At 48.6% G+C, this 19,278-nt stretch overlaps 1 protein-coding gene across 1 annotated transcript in view; it reads right to left on the bottom strand.

Moving 5' to 3' along the window:
• LOC309360683 (protein unc-13 homolog A) overlaps positions 1 to 19,278 on the bottom strand; it is a 132,335-nt gene that overhangs the window by 90,652 nt on the left and 22,405 nt on the right. Inside the window, exons 2-9 of the mRNA XM_081895408.1 lie at positions 18,634 to 18,663; positions 17,787 to 17,886; positions 16,084 to 16,201; positions 14,933 to 15,056; positions 13,441 to 13,514; positions 11,130 to 11,163; positions 7,124 to 7,159; positions 5,413 to 5,623 (exon numbers count right to left, since the gene is read on the bottom strand). Of these exons, the coding sequence (XP_081751534.1) occupies positions 5,413 to 5,623; positions 7,124 to 7,159; positions 11,130 to 11,163; positions 13,441 to 13,514; positions 14,933 to 15,056; positions 16,084 to 16,201; positions 17,787 to 17,886; positions 18,634 to 18,663 (727 nt within the window). The remainder of the gene's footprint in view (positions 1 to 5,412; positions 5,624 to 7,123; positions 7,160 to 11,129; positions 11,164 to 13,440; positions 13,515 to 14,932; positions 15,057 to 16,083; positions 16,202 to 17,786; positions 17,887 to 18,633; positions 18,664 to 19,278) is intronic.

Raw genomic sequence — 19,278 nt, 5'->3', positions numbered from 1 at the left:
TTGACAGAGATACAGCGGGAACCTCGGAAGTCGAACAGGAACCGTTCCGGAAGTCCGCCCGACTTCCAAAATGTTTTAAACCAAAGGGCGGCTTCCGATTGGCTGCAGGAAGCTCCCGCAGCCCATCGGAAGCCGCGGACGACGTTCGGGTTCCAAAGCAAATTCACAAACCAGAACAATCACTTCTGGCTTTGCAGCGTTCGGGAGCCAAAACGTTCGACTTGCAAGGCGTTTGGGATCTAAGGTACAGCTGTATATCAGACATAAATGGTAAAAACAAGATTCAAAGGAATCTTCTGGACTTGCGTCTTCCACTATGTGGGTCCTATTATTAATCCTTTCCTCCCGCATCTTTTACGATACTGCTATCATTTAATAATAATTGTTTAATAATAAACCTATTACTTCTTCCATTATCTCCAGAATCAGCCTTAAACTGCAAGTGCTATTCCAATCCTACTAAAAACTTTAACTGTTTACATAGGTCTTTAAGTTATAATTTCCCCCCAATTCCTTGTTAACATTTTGGTCTTCCTGACTTCTGACTTTTCCGGTCATTTTAGCCATCGATCCATGAAATGAAAGCAATAAACAATGTACTGCAGTCACACAACCCATGAATCCACCAGTAGCTGAACTGGGTTCCACACAGTCACAAAAACCAAAAAAGCCACAAAAACGCAAAATAAAGAGCAAAAACAGACGTAACACTCAAATCGGAAGCGTGACACTCAAAACGGAACACGTTCGGCTTCCGAGAAGAGTTCGCAAACTGGAACACTTAACTTCCGGGTTTTCAGTGTTTGGGTTCCAAGTTGTTTGCATACCAAAGGCGTTTGAGAACAAAGGCACCACTGTGCTTTAAAACACACGGAAGTTAAAATACTAACGCAGATTAAAATTTCCTCAGGTTTCTAAGCCTCTTGTCTAAACAAGGCTACCCCAAACGACCAGGGTTATAAAAACCAACACATGCTCCCAGAGCAAATTTGGGTGTCTCTGCAGATTTCAGAGGCCCAGTTAACGTGCTTGTGAGCATCTGTGAGGAATGGGTCGGCTGTTATAAGAGGGGAGCACCCCATCTTAAGGTCGGGATGAAGGGATGGATCTGCCAGATTCCCATCATCTGAGGTCCAGCTCTGAGGGCCTTCTGGCGGTTCCCTCCCTGCGAGAAATGAGATTACAGGGAACCGGGCAGAGGGCCTTCTCGGTGGTGGCGCCCGCCCTGTAGAACACCCTCCATGGGCTGTTTTGCTGCCGTTGGACGTCATGAATGGCAAGACCTGCTCCCTGCCTCTCCCCATTGCCCCCCAAACCCCATTCCCTGTAGCCACCTCCTCCAACTCCTTCTGGCCCCACAGATTTCCCCCCCACCCAAGCCGTTACCAGCGATGAATCACACGAACACACACACACACACACAATTAAGAGAGAGCAGCCGGGGAACACAGAGCCACAGGACCACAAACACTGCCCTGTCCTATTATTTATTATTATTATTATTATTATTATTATTATTATTATTATTATTATTATTAATTATATCATAGCTGTCAACTTCCCCCTTTTCTTGCGAGGGATCCTATTCGGAATAAGGGGATTTCCATTTAAAAAATGGGAAACGTTGACAGCTACAATCATATATAAAAGGACAACCCTCTGCACATGGAAAGCTAGCCTGTCAAGGAAAAAAGGGGCTCGCTCCATTTTTAACACGCACCCTCGTTCTCAGGGGGGCCAACTTGAATAAAAATATGGGGGGGCAAGTTCCGTGTAATCGATCATATGACACCATTCGAATGGCAATGCCCATCAACTTTAGGAGGGGCCTGCCCCCTCAAATATTTAATATTTTTTTTGGGGGGGTGAAGACCCCTCAGGCCCTAGGAGTTGGTTCCTATGCCTGTTCTGAAGTGGCGTAATTCATCCGACCGCCTCAGGACATAGCGGGAGGGACTGAGCCGAACGACGGTATTTTTTGCTCTATAAGACTCACTTTTCCCCTCCTAAAAAGTAAGGGGAAATGTGTGTGCGTCTTATGGAGCGAATGCAGGCTGCGCAGCTATCCCAGAAGCCAGAACAGCAAGAGGGATTGCCGCTTTCGCTGCGCAGCGATCCCTCTTGCTGTTCTGGCATCTGAGATTCAGAATATATTTTTTCTTGTTTTCCTCCTCCAAAAACTAGGTGGGTCTTGTGGTCTGGTGCGTCTTATAGAGCGAAAAATACGGGTATTTCATTTCTGATACACAAATCCCTTTTCGAAACCGCTTTGAAATCGTTTCCGGACACATCTTATTGCAGAAGAAACATAGAGATCAGGGCTGGGAAGCACACAGAAGGCGGGGGGGAGAAGGGGCCACAACGATTCACGGTGGGTGGAAGACGAAAGGCCTTCGGCAACCCCATGACAGCTACCAGTCACCACCAGAACACCTCTGAGCAAGCGCAGAATTCTACGGGAAAGCACATGCAGACAGGATACAGGGGACACTCCTGGATTAGACCGGAACCACGCCTCCAGCTCTGGCGTAGGTGGGGGCTTAGGGTGCCCACCCCAAAGATACCTCCAGGGACTTTGGGTTTTTTGGAAACGGACAAGCTCCCTTGGGGATGGCGAGGCAGAGAGAAATAGTTGGGGAATATGTTGAAATTCTCTCCGGCCCAATTTCTCCCCGGGGTTTTGGAGTTCCGGACAGGCATAGCTGTCAACTACGTCTCGTGAGGAATCCTATTCGGAATAAGGCAATTTCCCTTTTAAAAAGGGGAAAGTTCTGTTTCCAAAGCGGAAACAAGTCCCTAGGCTTCGTAGCACAGGAAAAACTCATCTCCTACAACCTCCTCAAAATGCAGGAATTTCAGCTAAAGCATCCCTGACCATCCACCCTCTGTTTAAAAAAACTCCAAGGAAGGAAATTCCCCTTCCATCTCTCACTGCCGTATGTCTCTTGCTGTTGCAAAGTTCCTCCTGATGTTTTCATCTCCTTCCTCGTCGCTCGAAGCCACGGGTTCGAGTCCTACCATCCCGGAGCAGGAGGAAACCAGCTTGCTTTGTCTTTCATGGGGCAGAGAATTTTGAAGATGGCTCTCTCCTATCTCCTCTTCCCCAAGCTAAACACCCCCAGCTCTTTCAACTGTTCCTCATCAGGCACTTTTGACCATCTCCACCCAACCACCCAACTCCCTTCCCCAGAGGTGGGTCGAGTCGGCCACAACTGGAAGGATGTTACCAGCCTAACCCAGGGTGCAGAACGCCAAAGAACCACGTTACTCTGCGAAAAAAATAATAATAAAGGCACACTTCGAGAGACACAGAGATAGAGACAGAGAGAGAGAGACCCACCTATCCGATAGGTCTAGGGTGCGCCTGCTCTCGAGCGAGGGCTGGCGACTCGTGTGTCTGCTCGAGCCGGAAGCAGACTCAGCGTCGCTGTGTCCGTTTGCGGCAGAGTCTACGCTACCGTAGCGTCTGCCGGAGGATTGGGGAAGGGGGAGAGGAAGAGGGTCAGAATTTTGACAAGTCAGAGAGAGAGAGACAAGACCAGCTTCCCCGTCACGTTCAAAGACCATTTCTGCTTCCAGAGGGTGAGGGGAGAGGGGAGAGGCAAAGGGAAAGGCACACACATTCATCGACTTGGAGAGGGACCCTGGGGTCATCTAGTCCAGCCCGCCACACGGCAGGAATCGCAGGCGGTCAATAGAATCGCAGAATGGTAGAGTTGGCAGTTGCGCGCTTGGGAGGTCGGTTCGGTGACGTTTTGAGGGATGGAGGGTGCTGAGCTTATACTTGAACCACAGTTCCCCCCCCCAAAAAAACCCCAACACACCCCCAATAGCGTCGTAGGAAGCGACCCAAAGGATCTTCAGATCTAACCCCCCGTAAAATCATGACGAAATCTGCCTGGACATAACGCTGTTGGAAGAGACACCGCTGCGATTGGACCATAGATTTATCCAGCCCAGGGTTCTGGTGGCCAATGGAATTTTGAACCTGTATGATCCGATCTAAACTTGTGGTTCCCAGAAACTCGTAACCGTGGGTCAACTACTGGGAACCCTACGCAGCCATCAGAACTCGTAGCCATGGGTCGCCTTATAAGAAGCTCAGAAAAGAACCTGCAAAGGCCCATCTAGTCTCGCAGTGGCCAACCGGGTGCCCACTGAGAGTGACAGCCCACCCTCCCCACTTGCGATATTCGGGGGGCATTTACTCCCTCCCAACAGCGGAGGGATCAGCACCGTGGCAAAAAGCCAACAATGGCCTCTTCCCATGGCAGTGAGTTCCGCAGGTGAACTCTGTTCCACGTAGAGAATGATTTCCTTTTGTCCCTCCTGAATCTCTCCTAACGGTCTGGGGTACCTTTACCTTTTTATTATGAGCTTAAAGTGTCATGGGAGGGACATGGGTGGCGCTGCGGGTTAAACCACAAAGCCTAGGAATTGCCAATCAGAAGGTCGGTGGTTCGAATCCCCGCAATGACGGGGTGAGCTCCCGTTGCTCGGTCCCTGCTCCTGCCCACCTAGCAGTTTGAAAGTACCAGTGCAAGTAGATAAATAGGTACTGCTCCGGTGGGAAGGTAAGTGGGGTTTCCGTGTGCTGCTCTGGTTCGCCAGAAGCAGCTTAGTCCTGCTGGCCACATGACACGGAAGCTGTACGCCGGCTCCCTCGGCCAGTAAAGCGAGATGAGCGCCGCAACCCCAGAGTCGGCCACGACTTGACCTAATGGTCAGGGGTCCCTTTACATTTCTAAGGTGTCATGGGCTTTGAAGTTACAGGTAGGTAGCCTTGCTGGTCTGCCGTAGTCGAAACAAAATAAAATAAAATCCTTCCAGTAGGCTTTGAAGAACTCAGGACTCAAGGGAGAAATGTGCTAAGAGAAAGGCACGCTTGGCAAACCCTCACCAGGATCTACTCCCGACCTGGAAACCAATGTCCCCACTGTGGAAGGACGTGTGGATCCAGAATTGGCCTCCCCAGTCACTTATGGATTCATTGTTAAAACCTTGTTTATGGAAGACAATCTTACTCGGCTACGAGGGATTGCTGAAGAAGAAGAAGAAGAAGAAGAAGAAGAAGAAGAAGAAGAAGAAGAAGAAGAAGAAGAAAGAGGAGGAGGAGGAAGAGGGAGGAGGAAGAGGAAGAAGAAGGATCTCCATAGAAGAAGAAATAGCAGCATTCTTCGTAGGCTTGGTTCCGTTCTGGTGGTGGGGCCCATCTACCTGCATCCTAAAACAGAGCCCTGGGCTTGATCAACCTTTGGTCCGATCTACTCCAACCTTTCCCTTCCAACAACCTGGTGCCCGCTTCTGGCCAAAGCTCCCCAGCTGGGATCAGGCCCACCCCACCCCACCCCTGCCCCATGGAGGCTTCTCACGCCTTTCCCCAGCAAGGTCCCCATCTTCTGTCCAGCCTACCTCATGGGCCGATGGTCAGAGTAGTCCATGTCGTAGCTCTGCATGGAATCGGGGTAGGAGTCCCGGCCTGCTCTCTGCTGGTGCCTCATGGGGTATTGGTGGACCGAAGCGTTGGGTTGGGAGGTGGTGTAAAAAGGAGGCGGGATGCTGTTGCTGGTCTCGCTGCGGTAGTCGCTGTCGCGGTCATCCATGGTGCTGTCTGGGTCATCATCTGGAGAAGAAGGTAAAGGTAAAGGGACCCCTGACCGTTAGGTCCAGTCGTGGCTGACTCTGGGATTGCAGCGCTCATCTCACTTTGAGGGAGCCGGCGTACAGCTTCCGGGTCATGTGGCCAGCAGGACTAAGCCGCTTCTGGCGAACCAGAGCAGCGCACGGAAACGCCGTTGACCTTCCCGCCGCAGTGGTACCTATTTATCTACTTGCACTGGTGTGCTTTCGAACTGCTAGGTTGGCAGGAGCAGGGACCGAGCGACGGGAGCTCACCCCGTCGTGGGGATTCGAACCGCCGACCTTCTGATCGGCAGGTCGTAGGCTCCATGGTTTAACCCTCAGCACAACCTGCGTCCCTCTGGAAAGGAGGAGGAGCACCCAATTTCACAAGTTAGGAAAAGGCCCGTTCTCATATCAAGGGGTGGCCATCATTGTGTTCAGGCCTGGACATCTAAGGTGCGTGCAAATGCACACCTTTGCATATTTGTCTTTCCTTGTTTGTTTGTTTTCTTGGGGACATTAGAGAGGGGAGGTCAGGATTCAGGAAGGGGGGGGGAACATCTCGACTGGGGGGCGGGATGGGATTCGGGGAGAACAACGGTACTGGTCGATGGCAGAAGAGAACGAAGGAGGACACTGAGAGAGGTGGACGGAGCGATGGGGAAACCCAGAGAACTGGAGGCCTTTTCGCCCGGAAGCAAAAGTTGGAAGGGACCCAAAGGGCATCTATTCCAACCCCCATGCAATGCTGGTCCGCAAATTTGTTTGTGCCACCCATGGCAGGGGACGAGCACCCTGCGTCTTAGCTACCAGGAGGATGGAGAAGTGAGAGGAAGATGGGTCACAGGGAGATAAGACATGAGAAGGAACTGGAGTTTCCTGATTATGGGGGAAGGCGAACCCACACTGCTCTGGGGAGGTAAAACTCGATCTGCAATCTGCTTAATAATAATATAATAATATTTATACCCTACCCATCCGGCCGGGTTACCCCAGCCACTCTGGGTGGCTCCCAACAGAAGATTAAAAACATCAAACATTAAAAACTTCCCTGAACAGGGCTGCCTTCAGACGTCTTCTAAAAGTCAGATAGTTGCTTGTTTCCTTGACATCTGATGGGAGGGCGTTCCACAGGGCGGGCGCCACCACCGAGAAGGCCCTCTGCCTGGTTCTCTGTAGCCTCAGTTCTCACAGGGAGGGAACCCCGAGAAGGCCCGCGGGAGATGGACCCAGGTGTCCAGGGTGGAGACGCTCCTTCAGGTCTACTGAGCCGTTTAGGGTTTTCAAGGTCAGCACCAACCCTTTGAATTGTGCTCGGAATTGTTCCGGGAGCCAATGAAGGAAATAAACAACTATCTGACTTTTAGAAGACGTCTGAAGGCAGGGACGTTTTTTAATGTTTGATGTTTTTAATATTCTGTTGGGAGCCATCCAGAGTGGCTGTGTAGCGAAATGGGTAGAAATTGGGGGTACGGAGGTCTAGAAGTGGTCATATACTTACTTTGTTGATCTCTCCAGCCAAAATAATTCCAGTTGCCTATGAAAAAAAAAAAGAAGACCAAGAAGACATGTCCCTTTAAGAGACAGGCCAAGTCTAAATAAAGCCAGTAACCTTTCAGCCCCAAAAGGAAGAGTTAACTGGACGATTCCAGAAGAATTTAAATCCTTCTTTGAGGGCATTATACAAGTAACATATCTAGGAAACAGAAAGGCGGTCTACAACAGAAATCTGAGTGCTTTGTTTATCTCCTGTCTGGCAGGTTATCTGATAAGGCCTTATCTGATTGCCTTTCCTGGTAGTCTGCCCATTCCTTTGAGATGGTGATTACCCAATTCCTGAGACAATGGGAAGGTTCCCTCACCTCCCTCCCTCCTTGCAGAGAAAACATCTGGTCAGTTTGGGAGTCAAAGTGGTTTCAGGTCTGTCTTGCTGTGTTGATCTATGTACATGCTTGGTTGGTACATTTATGAACATTTATAATATATCTAAGTACCTTAAAAGAAGAAGAAGAAGAGTTTGGATTTGATATCCCGCCTTTCACTCCTTTTAAGGAGTCTCAAAGCGGCTCACATTCTCCTTTGCCTTCCTCCCCCACAACAAGCACTCTGTGAGGTGAGTGGGGCTGAGAGACTTCAGAGAAGTGTGACTAGCCCAAGGTCACCCAGCAGCTGCATGTGGAGGAGCGGGGAAGCGAATCCAGTTCGCCAGATTACGAGTCCACCGCTCTTAACCACTACACCACACTGGCTTAAAATTCTTATCACAGGTATCTCTGTAAAACTGATAAAAAATGGGAGCAATCTTTTGTTGTGGGCTGCTTCCTGCCTCTTCCATGTGGTGGGTGGTGTGGGATGTGAAACACAACAGCAGTCAAGTACAACATCCCTAGAGTGAGCATGTTTTGACATGGGGAGGGATGTTTGTCCAGCCAGCAGGTAAACTTCCTGTTTCCTTTTAGGCTGGGACAGACTTCCTCTACATGTGACCAGAGGTGAGTGTGGCGTCACCTGTGCAGGTAATGACAAAAGCACAGGGCAGGGCAGCCATCTCTCTCTCTTTCACTACATGCATCAAAGACACAACATCTACTGAGCGAAAGGTGCCCTCTTGGATCCCAGCCCAGAGAGAACAAAGGGACCATCTTCTTATAAGATAGATTCCAAATGTACGTTACTTCATTAAGCTTAAGTCTGCCTTCTGGGATCTGATTGTGAACAGAATGTGAGTGAGTAAACTCTTTTAATACTTTTGTAAAAGACTGTGTCGTCTCTTCTGTTTTATGAGGGAATAAGGGGAAACTACCAGAATAGTTATTATAGAGGCTTTGGCGAGCCTGAGCAAACGCCGCCGTTGCAAACTTAAAATAAAGGGGAATGTTTTACTCTGCTGAAATTGGGGAACTTGTTAACACAAGTTGGATAAGGATATAATCAGACAGTATATCCTCTCCTGCATCCCTGAACATTTCCACAGGTGGAAGTCCTGCTGCAACAGTCCTTAAAAATAAAGACCAGACCTGGTGGCTGCTGTTTTGCTCCTCTATTCGGGCTGGTGTCTTTGTTTGGTAATTCAAGTGTTACAGAAATTACAAATATTATACCTGAATGTATCCTTTCAACTTCACAGCTCAGGGAAGTTACCTAGCTTTAAAAATACAGTGGTGCCTCGCAAGACGAAATTAATTCGTTCCACGAGTCTTTTCGTCTTGCGAGGTTTTTCGTCTTGCGAAGCACAGTCAGTCGCAACTGCACCTCTTCAAGCGGTTTTAAGAAAAAGGAAACAAACTCGCAAGACGTTTTCGTCTTGCGAAGCAAGCCCATAGGGAAAATCGTCTTGCGAAGCAACTCAAAAAACGAAAAACTCTTTCGTCTTGCGAGTTTTTCGTCTTCCGAGGCATCCATCTTGCGAGGTACCACTGTAATACAAAATCAACTCCTTTGCCAGTTTCCTCCATTCCAAAGCTATTTCCCCCTTGAAAAAGGACTCCAGGAAGTTGCCAGAGGTGACAATTGCTGAGCTGATTGTTGGCCAAGAAAAGCGTAATCCCATCACCAGGCTTGCCAAGGGGCTGGACATGCAAAGGAAGTTCTATTGTACTTTGGGTGTTGGGACTTCAGAGGTGTTTGCCTATGCTCATCTTATACCTGGGTCTTGCCCTGACATGTCTGCTTATGCTAATCTTAATAATAATAATTTATTATTTGTACCCCGCCCATCTGGCTGGGTTTCCCCAGCCACTCTGGGAGGCTTCCACAAAGACCGAAAATACACTAATATGTCATACCTTAAAAACTTCCCTGAACAGGGACCAAGGACATGTCTGGACATGTTTGCCAAGGTTAAACTAGTGTAACCCCTGTCTAAAGGTAAAGGGACCCCTGACCATTAGGTCCAATCGTGGCCGACTCTGGGGTTGCGGCGCTCATCTCGCTTTACTGGCCAAGGGAGCCGGCGTACAGCTTCCGGGTCATGTGGCCAGCAGGACTAAGCTGCTTCTGGCGAACCAGAGCAGCACATGGAAACGCTGTTTACCTTCCCGCCGGAGCGGTACCTATTTATCTACTTGCACTTTGACGTGCTTTTGAACTGCTAGGTGGGCAGGAGCAGGGACCAAGCAACGGGAACTCACCCCGTCACTGGGATTCGAACCACCGACCTTCTGATCGGCAAGCCCTAGGCTCTGTGGTTTAACCCACAGCGCCACCCACATGCCATGTCTACCCCTCCCCTTTTGTGACATGTCAGTGATGCAGCAGTGATGCTGTACGAACTGTATTCTGGGATATGGCGGGAAAGTTTTAAAAGTCCTCGTCATCCCATCCTTGGGGTTCAAAATTCCTCTTTGAACCTGTTGCGCAATAAACTTTAGTCTACAGCTAATTTGCTCCAGTTAGTGGCTGGACTTCTTCCTTTATTCCGTAGGGCACTGCCCGATGAGCTTGGTGACTGAACAGCCTTGCACCTAGATTTTTCCGTATCACAAGCAAGCCCAAGGATTTTCCTATAACAGATCTCCGAACAGCAGTTCCTAGCCCAGGTACTGTATTTTTCGCTCTATAGGACGAACGGACCATAGGAGGGGGAGAACAGGGGGAAAAAATTCTCCCCCTCTCTGCTCAGCGCCCCTTCAGCGAAGCGGGAGGAGAAACGGAGCCCCTTCCATTTCTCCTCCCGCTTCGCTGAAGGGGTGCTGTGCAGAGAGGGAAAACTGCAGCGCCTCTCCAGCAAAGCGAAGCCTGGAGAGCAAGAGGGATCAGTGTGCACTGACCCCTCTCGATCTCCAGGCTTCAGGCGGCTATCCGCAAGCCTTCGGAGCACAGCGGGAACTCCTGCTGTGCTCCGAAGGCTTGCTGATAGCTGCCTGAAGCCCCCAGAGCGCAGCAGGAGTTCCCTGCACTCCGGCGGCTTCAGGCGGCTTCAGCGAAAGCAACCTGAAGCCTCCGGAGCGTGGGGGAAGATCTCCCTCTGCGCTTCGGAGGCTTTGCGTTGCTATCGCTGAAGCCAAGGAGCCTGCCTTCACTCCATAGGACGCACACACATTTCCCCTTCATTTTTGGAGGGGGAAAAGTGCGTCCTATAGTGCGAAAAATACGTACTTTGCTCCCAAACTCGAAACTTTCCTGAGACTTAAAAGTGGGGCAGGGTGGGAGAGAGACATAGCAGGGAGGGGGGACAAATGGGGATAAGGGAGACACAGAGGGGAGGGTCAAGAAGCAAGGGTGGGACTTCTGCCAACCAGGTGACCCCCTTTTTGGTGGCCAAGCCCTCCAAGCGAGGTACCTTCCAAACCAGAGATGGAGAGTCATGGAAAGACCTTCATAGATATAGCCTGAGTCAGGGGTGCAGAACGTGTCTTGTTGGACTCCAACTCCCAGAATCCATTGCAGCCACCAGCGAGGATGCTGGGACCTGGAGTCCAGCAGGTCACAGAGGGACAGGAGCTGGTTAGGCCATGGGGGAAGCGAGATCGAATTCCCTAAAATTCACAAGCGAGGCAAACACTTACAGCACTGAGATCCGGGTACGGGAAGTGGCTTCTCCTGTGTCAACCCGAGAACGGGAACGGGAACCCCAAAATTTAGAGAGGGGGGAGCAGGCGGAGAGAAGAGGGAAGGGGAAGAGTCAGCGTCAATCTGAGAACAACTTAAAATACCTTTTAAAAAATACTTGACAGTTACAGTGGTCCCTTGGTTCTCAAACGCCTTGGTTCTTAAACAACTGGGAACCCAAACGCTGCAAACCCAGAAGGAAGTGTTCCGGTTTGCGAACTTTTTTCAGAAGTCCAACGTGCAAAATTTTGAGTGTTAATGCTGACAATTTGAGTGCCACACTTCCATTTTGAGAATTACGCTGAGGTCTGTCTGTTTTTTCTATTTATTTTGTGCTTTCGTTTTTGCGGCCTTTCGACTTTTGTTTTTGTGACTGTGTGGAATAAGTCCAGCTACTGATGGATTGATTGTGCGACTGCAGCACATTGTCTATTGCTTTCATTTTATGGATCAACGGTCTCGTTAGATAGTAAAATTCATGTTAAATTGCTGTTTTAGGGGTTGTTTTTGAAAGTCAGGAACGGATTAATCCATTTTGCATTCCTTTCTATGGCAAAGCGTGCCTTGGTTTTGGAACGCTTTGGTTTTGGAACGGACTTCCGGAATGGATTAATTTTGAGAACCAAGGTACCACTGTATTAAAAAAAAACACGATCACAAAACATCTAATAAAAATAACAGCAATATGTCATTAAAATGCAACAGAAGTTGCTCATATTTAGATTTCCAATCAGTCTGCATCAGAAATCGTCCAGGTTTTTGTGTCTCTTAATATTAACTGGGAACTCAACTACATTAGGGACGCGGGTGGCGCTGTGGGTTAAACCACAGAGCCTAAGACTTGCCGTTCAGAAGGTTGGCGGTTCGAATCCCCGCCACGGAGTGAGCTCCCGTTGCTCAGTCCCTGCTCCTGCCAACCTAGCAGTTCAAAAACATGTCAGAGTGCAAGTAGATAAATAGGTACCTCTCCGGCGGGAAGGTAAGCGGCATTTCCGTGCGCTGCTCTGGTTTGCCAGAAGCGGCTTAGTCCTGCTGGCCACATGACCCGGAAGCTGGACACCGGCTCCCTCGGCCAGTAAAGCAAGATGAGCGCCGCAACCCCAGAGTCGGCCACGACTGGACCTAATGGTCAGGGGTCCCTTTACCTTTACTAGATCTAGCCTCGGTCTAGCCTGAGCAGGAAATAGTTGGAGGCTAACCCTCTGAATCTATTGGTTGGCTCCAATGTTACCCCTATTCAGGCTAACAAGGTGTGCCCATTGAAATCAATGGGCATGGCTAACTTAAAGGTAAAGGGACCCCTGACCATTAGGTCCAGTTGCGGACGACTCTGGGGTTGCGGTGCTCATCTTGCTTTACTGACCAAGGGAGCCGGCGTACAGCTTCCGGGTCATGTGGCCAGCAGGACTAAGCCGCTTCTGGCGAACCAGAGCAGCGCACAGAAACGCCGTTTACCTTCCCGCTGGAGCAGAACCTATTTATCTACTTGCACTGGTGTGCTTTCGAACTGCTAGGTTGGCAGGAGCAGGGACCGAGCAACGGGAGCTCACCCCGTCATTGCGGGGATTCGAACCGCCGACCTTCTGATCGGCAAGTCCTAGGCTCTGTGGTTTAACCCACAGCGCCACCCGCGTCCCATATGGCTAACTTAGATGTCTTTATTTCAATAGGTCTAGTCTGCATAGGGAAAAACACACACACAAACACAACTATGCTAGTAAGAAGACCATGAATGCTAAAGGCCAGGAAAGAATCTGGATGAACAAGTCTCCGCCCGGAAGCATCCATGCTTCAGATAAGGCTAATAATAATAATAATAATAATAATAATAATAATAATAATAATAATTTATTATTTATACCCCGCCCATCTCGCTGGGCTTCCCCAGCCACTCTGGGCAGCTTCCAACAAAATATTTAAATACTGTAATAGATCAAACATTAAAAGCTTCCCTAAACAGAGCTGCCTTCAGATATCTTCTAAAAGTCTGGTAGTTGTTGTTCTCTTTGACATCTGCTGGGAGGGCGTTCCACAGGGCGGGTGCCACTACCGAGAAGACCCTCTGCCTGGTTCCCTGTAACTTGGCTTCTCACAGGGAGGGAACCGTCAGAAGGCCCTCGGAGCTGGACCTCAGTGTCCGGGTAGAACGATGGGGGTGGAGACGCTCCCTCAGATATACTGGACCGAGGCCATTTAGGGCTTTAAAGGTCAGCACCAAGGTTACACACACACACACACACACACACACACACCCTCTTAGGAACTTACATCATCCTGATCTCGCATCGCATTGAGCCTCTCAAGTTCTTTGACCCAGTAGCGTGCTTCCTCCTCAGGTATATCTGCACAGGAAAGAGGGGTGGAATAGGAGGCAGTTCAGTTGACGGAATTAAAAAGAAGAAAAAAACCACGTCTTTCCTGGACTGGACCATATATAGAACATAAGAAGAGGGGTGCTGGATCAGCCAAACAGCCCCATCATAGAATCATAGAGTTGGAAGAGACCCCAAGGGCCATCGAGTCCAACCCCCTGCCAAGCAGGAAACCCCATCAGAGCACTCCTGACATATGGTTGTCAAGCCTCTGCTTAAAGACCTCCAAAGAAGGAGACTCCACCCCACTCCTTGGCAGCAAATTCCACTGTCAAACAGCTCTTACTGTCAGGAAGTTCTTCCTAATGTTGAGGTGGAATCTTCTTTCTTGTAGTTTGGATCCATTGCTCCGTGTCCGCTTCTCTGGAGCAGCAGAAAACAACCTTTCTCCCTCCTCTATGTGACATCCTTTTATATATTTGAACATGGCTATCATATCCCCCCTTAACCTCCTCTTCTCCAGGCTAAACATGCCCAGCTCCCTTAGCCGTTCCTCATAAGGCATCGTTTCCAGGCCTTTGACCACTTTGGTTGCCCCTCCTCTGGACACGTTCCAGTTTGTCAGTGTCCTTCTTGAACTGTGGTGCTCAGAACTAGACACAGTACTCCAGGTGAGGTCTGACCAGAGCAGAATACAGTATCGATCCCATCGATCCCAGTATCCTCTTAGAATCATAGAGTTGAATGGGACCATTAGGTTCATCCAGCCCAACCCACTGCTATTACAGGAAACTTTTGCCCAAGGTGGGACTTGAACTCGCTACCTTGAGGTTTAGATCCGCATGCTCAGCCGACTGAGCTATCCCTCAGTGGCCAACCCAAACTTTGCATGACCTCTAGGCCGTGCAGACCCCTAGTACAGTGGTCCCTTGGTTCTCAAACGCCTTGGGACTCAAATAACTTGGAACCCAAACACTACAAACCCGGAAGTAAGTGTTCCGGTTTGCAAAAAAATTTCAGAAGCCAAACATGCTCCGTTTTGAGTGTTACGCTTCCGTTTTGAGTATTACACCCAAGTCTGTCTGTTTTTGCTATTTATTTAGCATTTTTGCTTTTGTGGCTCTTTTTCTTTTGTTTTTGTGACTGTGTGGAACTAAGTTTAGCTACCGATTGATTATGTGACTGCAGTACACTGTTTATTGCTTTCGTTTTAGGGATCAATGGTCTCGCTAGATAGTAAAATCCATGTTAAATTGCTGTTTTATGGTTTGTTTTTAAAAGTCTGGAACGGATTGATCCGTTGTGCGTGACTTTCTATGGGAAAGCACGCCTCAGTTTTGGAACGCTTTGGTTTTGGAATGGACTTCCGGAACGGATTAAGTTTGAGAGCCAAGGGACCACTGTATTGGGGTAAGCACACACACACACACACCACTTTACAACCCTACCAAGCGGGAGTTCAAAGCGAGTGTCCAAAAGGATGCGGTGGAAAGTTGGGTCCTTGGTCCCAGAGATCTCATTGTCCGTCATGATGACATGGGAGTCGAGAGTCAGCCATTCCCCCGGACCCTCCTGGGATGGAAGGAAGAGGTCTGGATTTAGCCCAGCCATTGCAAAATGCGGGATGTGGTACATAAGTAGCAGTCAAGTGCAACATTCCTTGTTTTCCTAGAGTGGCCATGCTGGGGAATGTTTGGTCCAGCCAGTCAAAAACTTCCTGTTTCCTCCTGGCTGGGACATCCTTCCTTTGCATGTGAATAGAGGTGGGCGTGGCCTTACCTGTCCAGGTAACAAAAGGACAAGGCACACAGCCATCTCTCTCTATCTTTGACTTCCTCTGTAGTTGGAGCAGCTTTTTAGCTAGAATTGCTCTGCTTTTGGCTTTTGGCTAACAGAGGACACTGGATAGATCCACATGTATATACTTTGTAACCAATTCTGCCTTCAGGGATCCAACTGTGAACTGATGATGTGAGTAAACTTCTTTTATAATACTTTACACAAGATTGTGGCGTGTTTATTCTTTTACGAGGGATATAAGGGAACTTAAAGGTAACGGGTAAAGGGACCCCTGACCATTAGGTCCAGTCGTGGCCGACTCTGGGGTTGCGGCGCTCATCTCGCTTTACTGGCTGAGGGAGCCGGCGTACAGCTTCTGGGTCATGTGGCCAGCAGGACTAAGCCGCTTCGGGCGAACCAGAGCAGCGCACGGAAACGCCGTTTACCTTCCCGCCGGAGTGGTACCTATTTATCTACTTGCACTTTGACGTGCTTTCGAACTGCTAAGTGGGCATGAGCAGGGACCGAGCAACGGGAGCTCACCCCGTCATTGCAGGGATTCGAACCGCCAACCTTCTGATCGGCAAGTCCTAGGCTCAGTGGTTTAACCCACAGCGCCACCCATGTCCCATAAGGGAACTTACCAGGAACCTAATAGCGAGAGGCTCACACGAGCTTGCAACCAGTTATCCGCTGTGTGTTTAAAAGGGGAATGTAAACTCTGCTAAGTAAAGGAACTTGCTAGCGCAAGCTAGGAAGGATATTAATAAACAGTATATCCTCTCCTGACTCCCTGGACATTCCCACACTTTCCACGCACCTCGTTGGATTGCCGGATCGTGCTTAGCGGAATCCACACGGTCCCCACCATCGTGTCCCAGATTAGACCCTTGTTCCACACTTCCACTGTCAGCCCGAGGTCCAGGCGGTTGATTTCGCTGCAAGAGAAATGTAGTTTTAATTGCACAGCACCCATTCTCAGGAACGGCCAATGCCTTAAGAATATATGGACAAGTCAAAGTCAAATTTTATTAAACGGTCACAGACCAGATTGACTCGTACAGCTAGTCAGCGAAGCATAACACCGGAAAAAACAAAGGACAGTTTTAAAACAGATCAGGCCATAACAGCAATTTAGAATTAGACAGCATAAATAAAATTAAGTATTTGCCTTTGCCTGCATATTGACATTGGAAAGCTCTTGTTTCCTATGCCTAATAGCGGCTACACAGAATTTGGCAACATTGATTGTAATTTCAGGAACCTTATCTTCTACCAAGGCTCTCATACGTTGGAGTTCTGGTTCATTTTTAAGCTTTTGTAGAACTGGGGCAATAAAGGTCAGGCGTAGATCCTCATAGTAACTACAGTGCAGCAATACATGCAGACTTGTTTCCACTTCCGATGAGCCACATGGGCAAACACGTGACTCATATGGTTTGCCCTCATATCTGCCTAGCAGCAGGGCAGAGGGCAGAACGTTGAATCTGGCCAGGGTAAAGGAGTGTCTGTACTTTATATGGACAAGCCCCTGGTTTCCCGACCTCCTCTCCAGGGCCAGATTTAGGTTTGATGTGGCCCTCAGCTCCTGAAGGTAATGGGGCCCTTTCTATATCCAGCTGCCCTTTGTCAACAACAAATTGTCGCTGTCTTTTGTGTTGAATATATGCTTATATGGCAATTGATGGACCTCATAGGTATCTCAAGCCATTTGCCCATGTTGCCCTGCAACCAGTCCATGCAGAATGTAGGCACCCTATATATAGAAAGGAGAAAACCAGGGATATTTTAGGGAGCAGGCGGAGCCCATGACTTACATCCTAGGAGCCTACACAACACAAAACACAGTTGCTGGATGTAGGTTTTATTTCATTTGTTTTTTATCTTATATTTTGGAAATGTACATCTAGTAGGTTTTTTCCCCTTTAATTTTTTTTGGGGACCCCCAAGAAAGTGGGGCCCTAAGCTATAGCTTGTTTAGCTTATACATAAATTCGGCACTGCTGCTTGAAATGAACTGGTACAGTTTTAGCAAAGTTCACCAAATTTGTTGAAAAACCTCTAAAGGGCTCACAACAGAATATTAAAATCACAATAAAACATCAATTGAAAACTTCCCTAAACAGACCTACCTTCAGATGTCTTCTAAAAGTCATATTTTATGGGAAAGTTTTCAATGATAAAGAAATAAAGTGATATAAATATAAATAAAAAGGCAACAAAATGTGTAGAGAAAGAAAGAAAACACACACGGAAAATACCTTAACCCATACATTGATATTATTAGCCTAATACAGATGTAAATATGAATAGCCCAAGGGGTTTTCTATAAACTCATTCCAAATATTGAATTTATCCAAGCAAACTTAATAGGCAGAATGAGGGCTCCCTGTCCACACTCTCCTCTCTCCTTTCTCAAGGAGACCCACTATTGAGCTCCAAACCAGAACCAACAGCAAGAAACAGCCAGAAACCCAGATTGCTGTTTGTTCCAAATGAGCGCTAGAGAGCAGCTCCACTTACAACATGAAGTCTTGCTCCCAGCACGGAAGGTTTCCTCGCACCGCTATCGTCGTGCTCTTCACATTCTGGACTTTGAGGGTGACGTACGTGTTGAATTTTTCTGTACGGGGGGGGGGCATAGAATAGGATAGGTGGAGAGAGAGAAGAGAACCGGTGTCTGTCAGAGAATAGCCCTTTGTCTGAATGAAAAACAGCCCCAGCAGTGGGAAAGTGGGGAGGGCCTGAGGGATCTTTGCACCACAGCGCCAGATATGCTTAAGATGGCCCTGATCTGGGTAGATTGTTCTGACAAGGTAGAGCTTATTGCTCAAAGAAAGCACATGGGAAGACAGAAATCCCCTCTGATATTGCGTCCTGGCTTGGACGAGCCAACGTTTGGTTGCTGCTAAGCCGCAGCAACAAGGCTCTCAACGTGGGGCAATGGTTAAAGGTAAAGAGAGCCCTAACCATTAGGTCCAGTCATGGCCAACTCTGGGGTTGCAGCGCTCATCTCGCTTTACTGGCCGAGGGAGCCGGCGTACAGCTTCTGGGTCATGTGGCCAGCAGGACTGAGCCGCTTCTGGCGAACCAGAGCAGCGCACGGAAATGCCGTTTACCTTCCCGCTGGAGCGGTACCTATTTATCTACTTGCACTTTGAGGTGCTTTCGAACTGCTAGGTTGGCAGGAGCAGGGACCGAGCAACGGGAACTCACCCCATCCATTGTGGGGATTTGAACCTTCTGATCGGCAAGTCCTAGGCTCTGTGGTTTAGACCACAGCACCACCCGCGTCCCTGGGGGCAATGTTTAGTCATTCTCAACAGTCACATGACTCCCCGATACAACAAGGAGAAGAGGAAGGACTCACCTTGGGGGCCGTCAAATTTGGCTTTCTTGACTGGAAGGGAAAAGGAGAAAGCAGAAGGGTTAGTTGTACCATCCAATATGTGCTCTCTTTTTCTTTCACTTGATTTTAAAATTGATTTATCATAAAGATATGTCCAAACTAGCACATGACCGTGTAAACAGAACCATACACAAAGTATATTCAGTATACCTATGGGACTGCCTCTCCTGATATGTCCCACAGAGGAACTTACGGTCTTCAAACAAAAACATCTTGGAGGTCAAAGGCCACAGAGAGGTTAGGCTGGCCTCAACCAGAGCCAGGGCTTTTTCGGCCGTGGCCCCGATCTGGTGGAACGCTCTGTCACAAGAGACTAGGGCCCTGCGGGACTTGACATCTTTCCGCAGGGCCTGCAAGACAGAGCTGTTCCACCAGGCCTTTGGCCAGGGCACAGCCTGACTCCCTCCTTTGGCAATCCTCACAGAACTCTAGCTCAATGGTTGCCATTAATCTGTTTTGAATTAATTTTATAATGAAATGATTTTAGAATGTTTTTATCATTTTACTGTTGTTAGCCGCTCTGAGCCCGGCTTCGGCTGGGGAGGGCGGGATATAAATAAATTATTATTATTATTATTATTATTATTATTATTATTATTATTATTA

Source organism: Podarcis melisellensis (genome assembly GCF_964234715.1).
Source record: "Podarcis melisellensis genome assembly, chromosome: 18".
Classification (NCBI taxonomy): Eukaryota; Metazoa; Chordata; class Lepidosauria; order Squamata; family Lacertidae; genus Podarcis; species Podarcis melisellensis.
The sequence above is the reverse complement of the archived record's forward strand: the minus strand, read 5'-3'. Positions and strand labels throughout refer to the sequence as shown.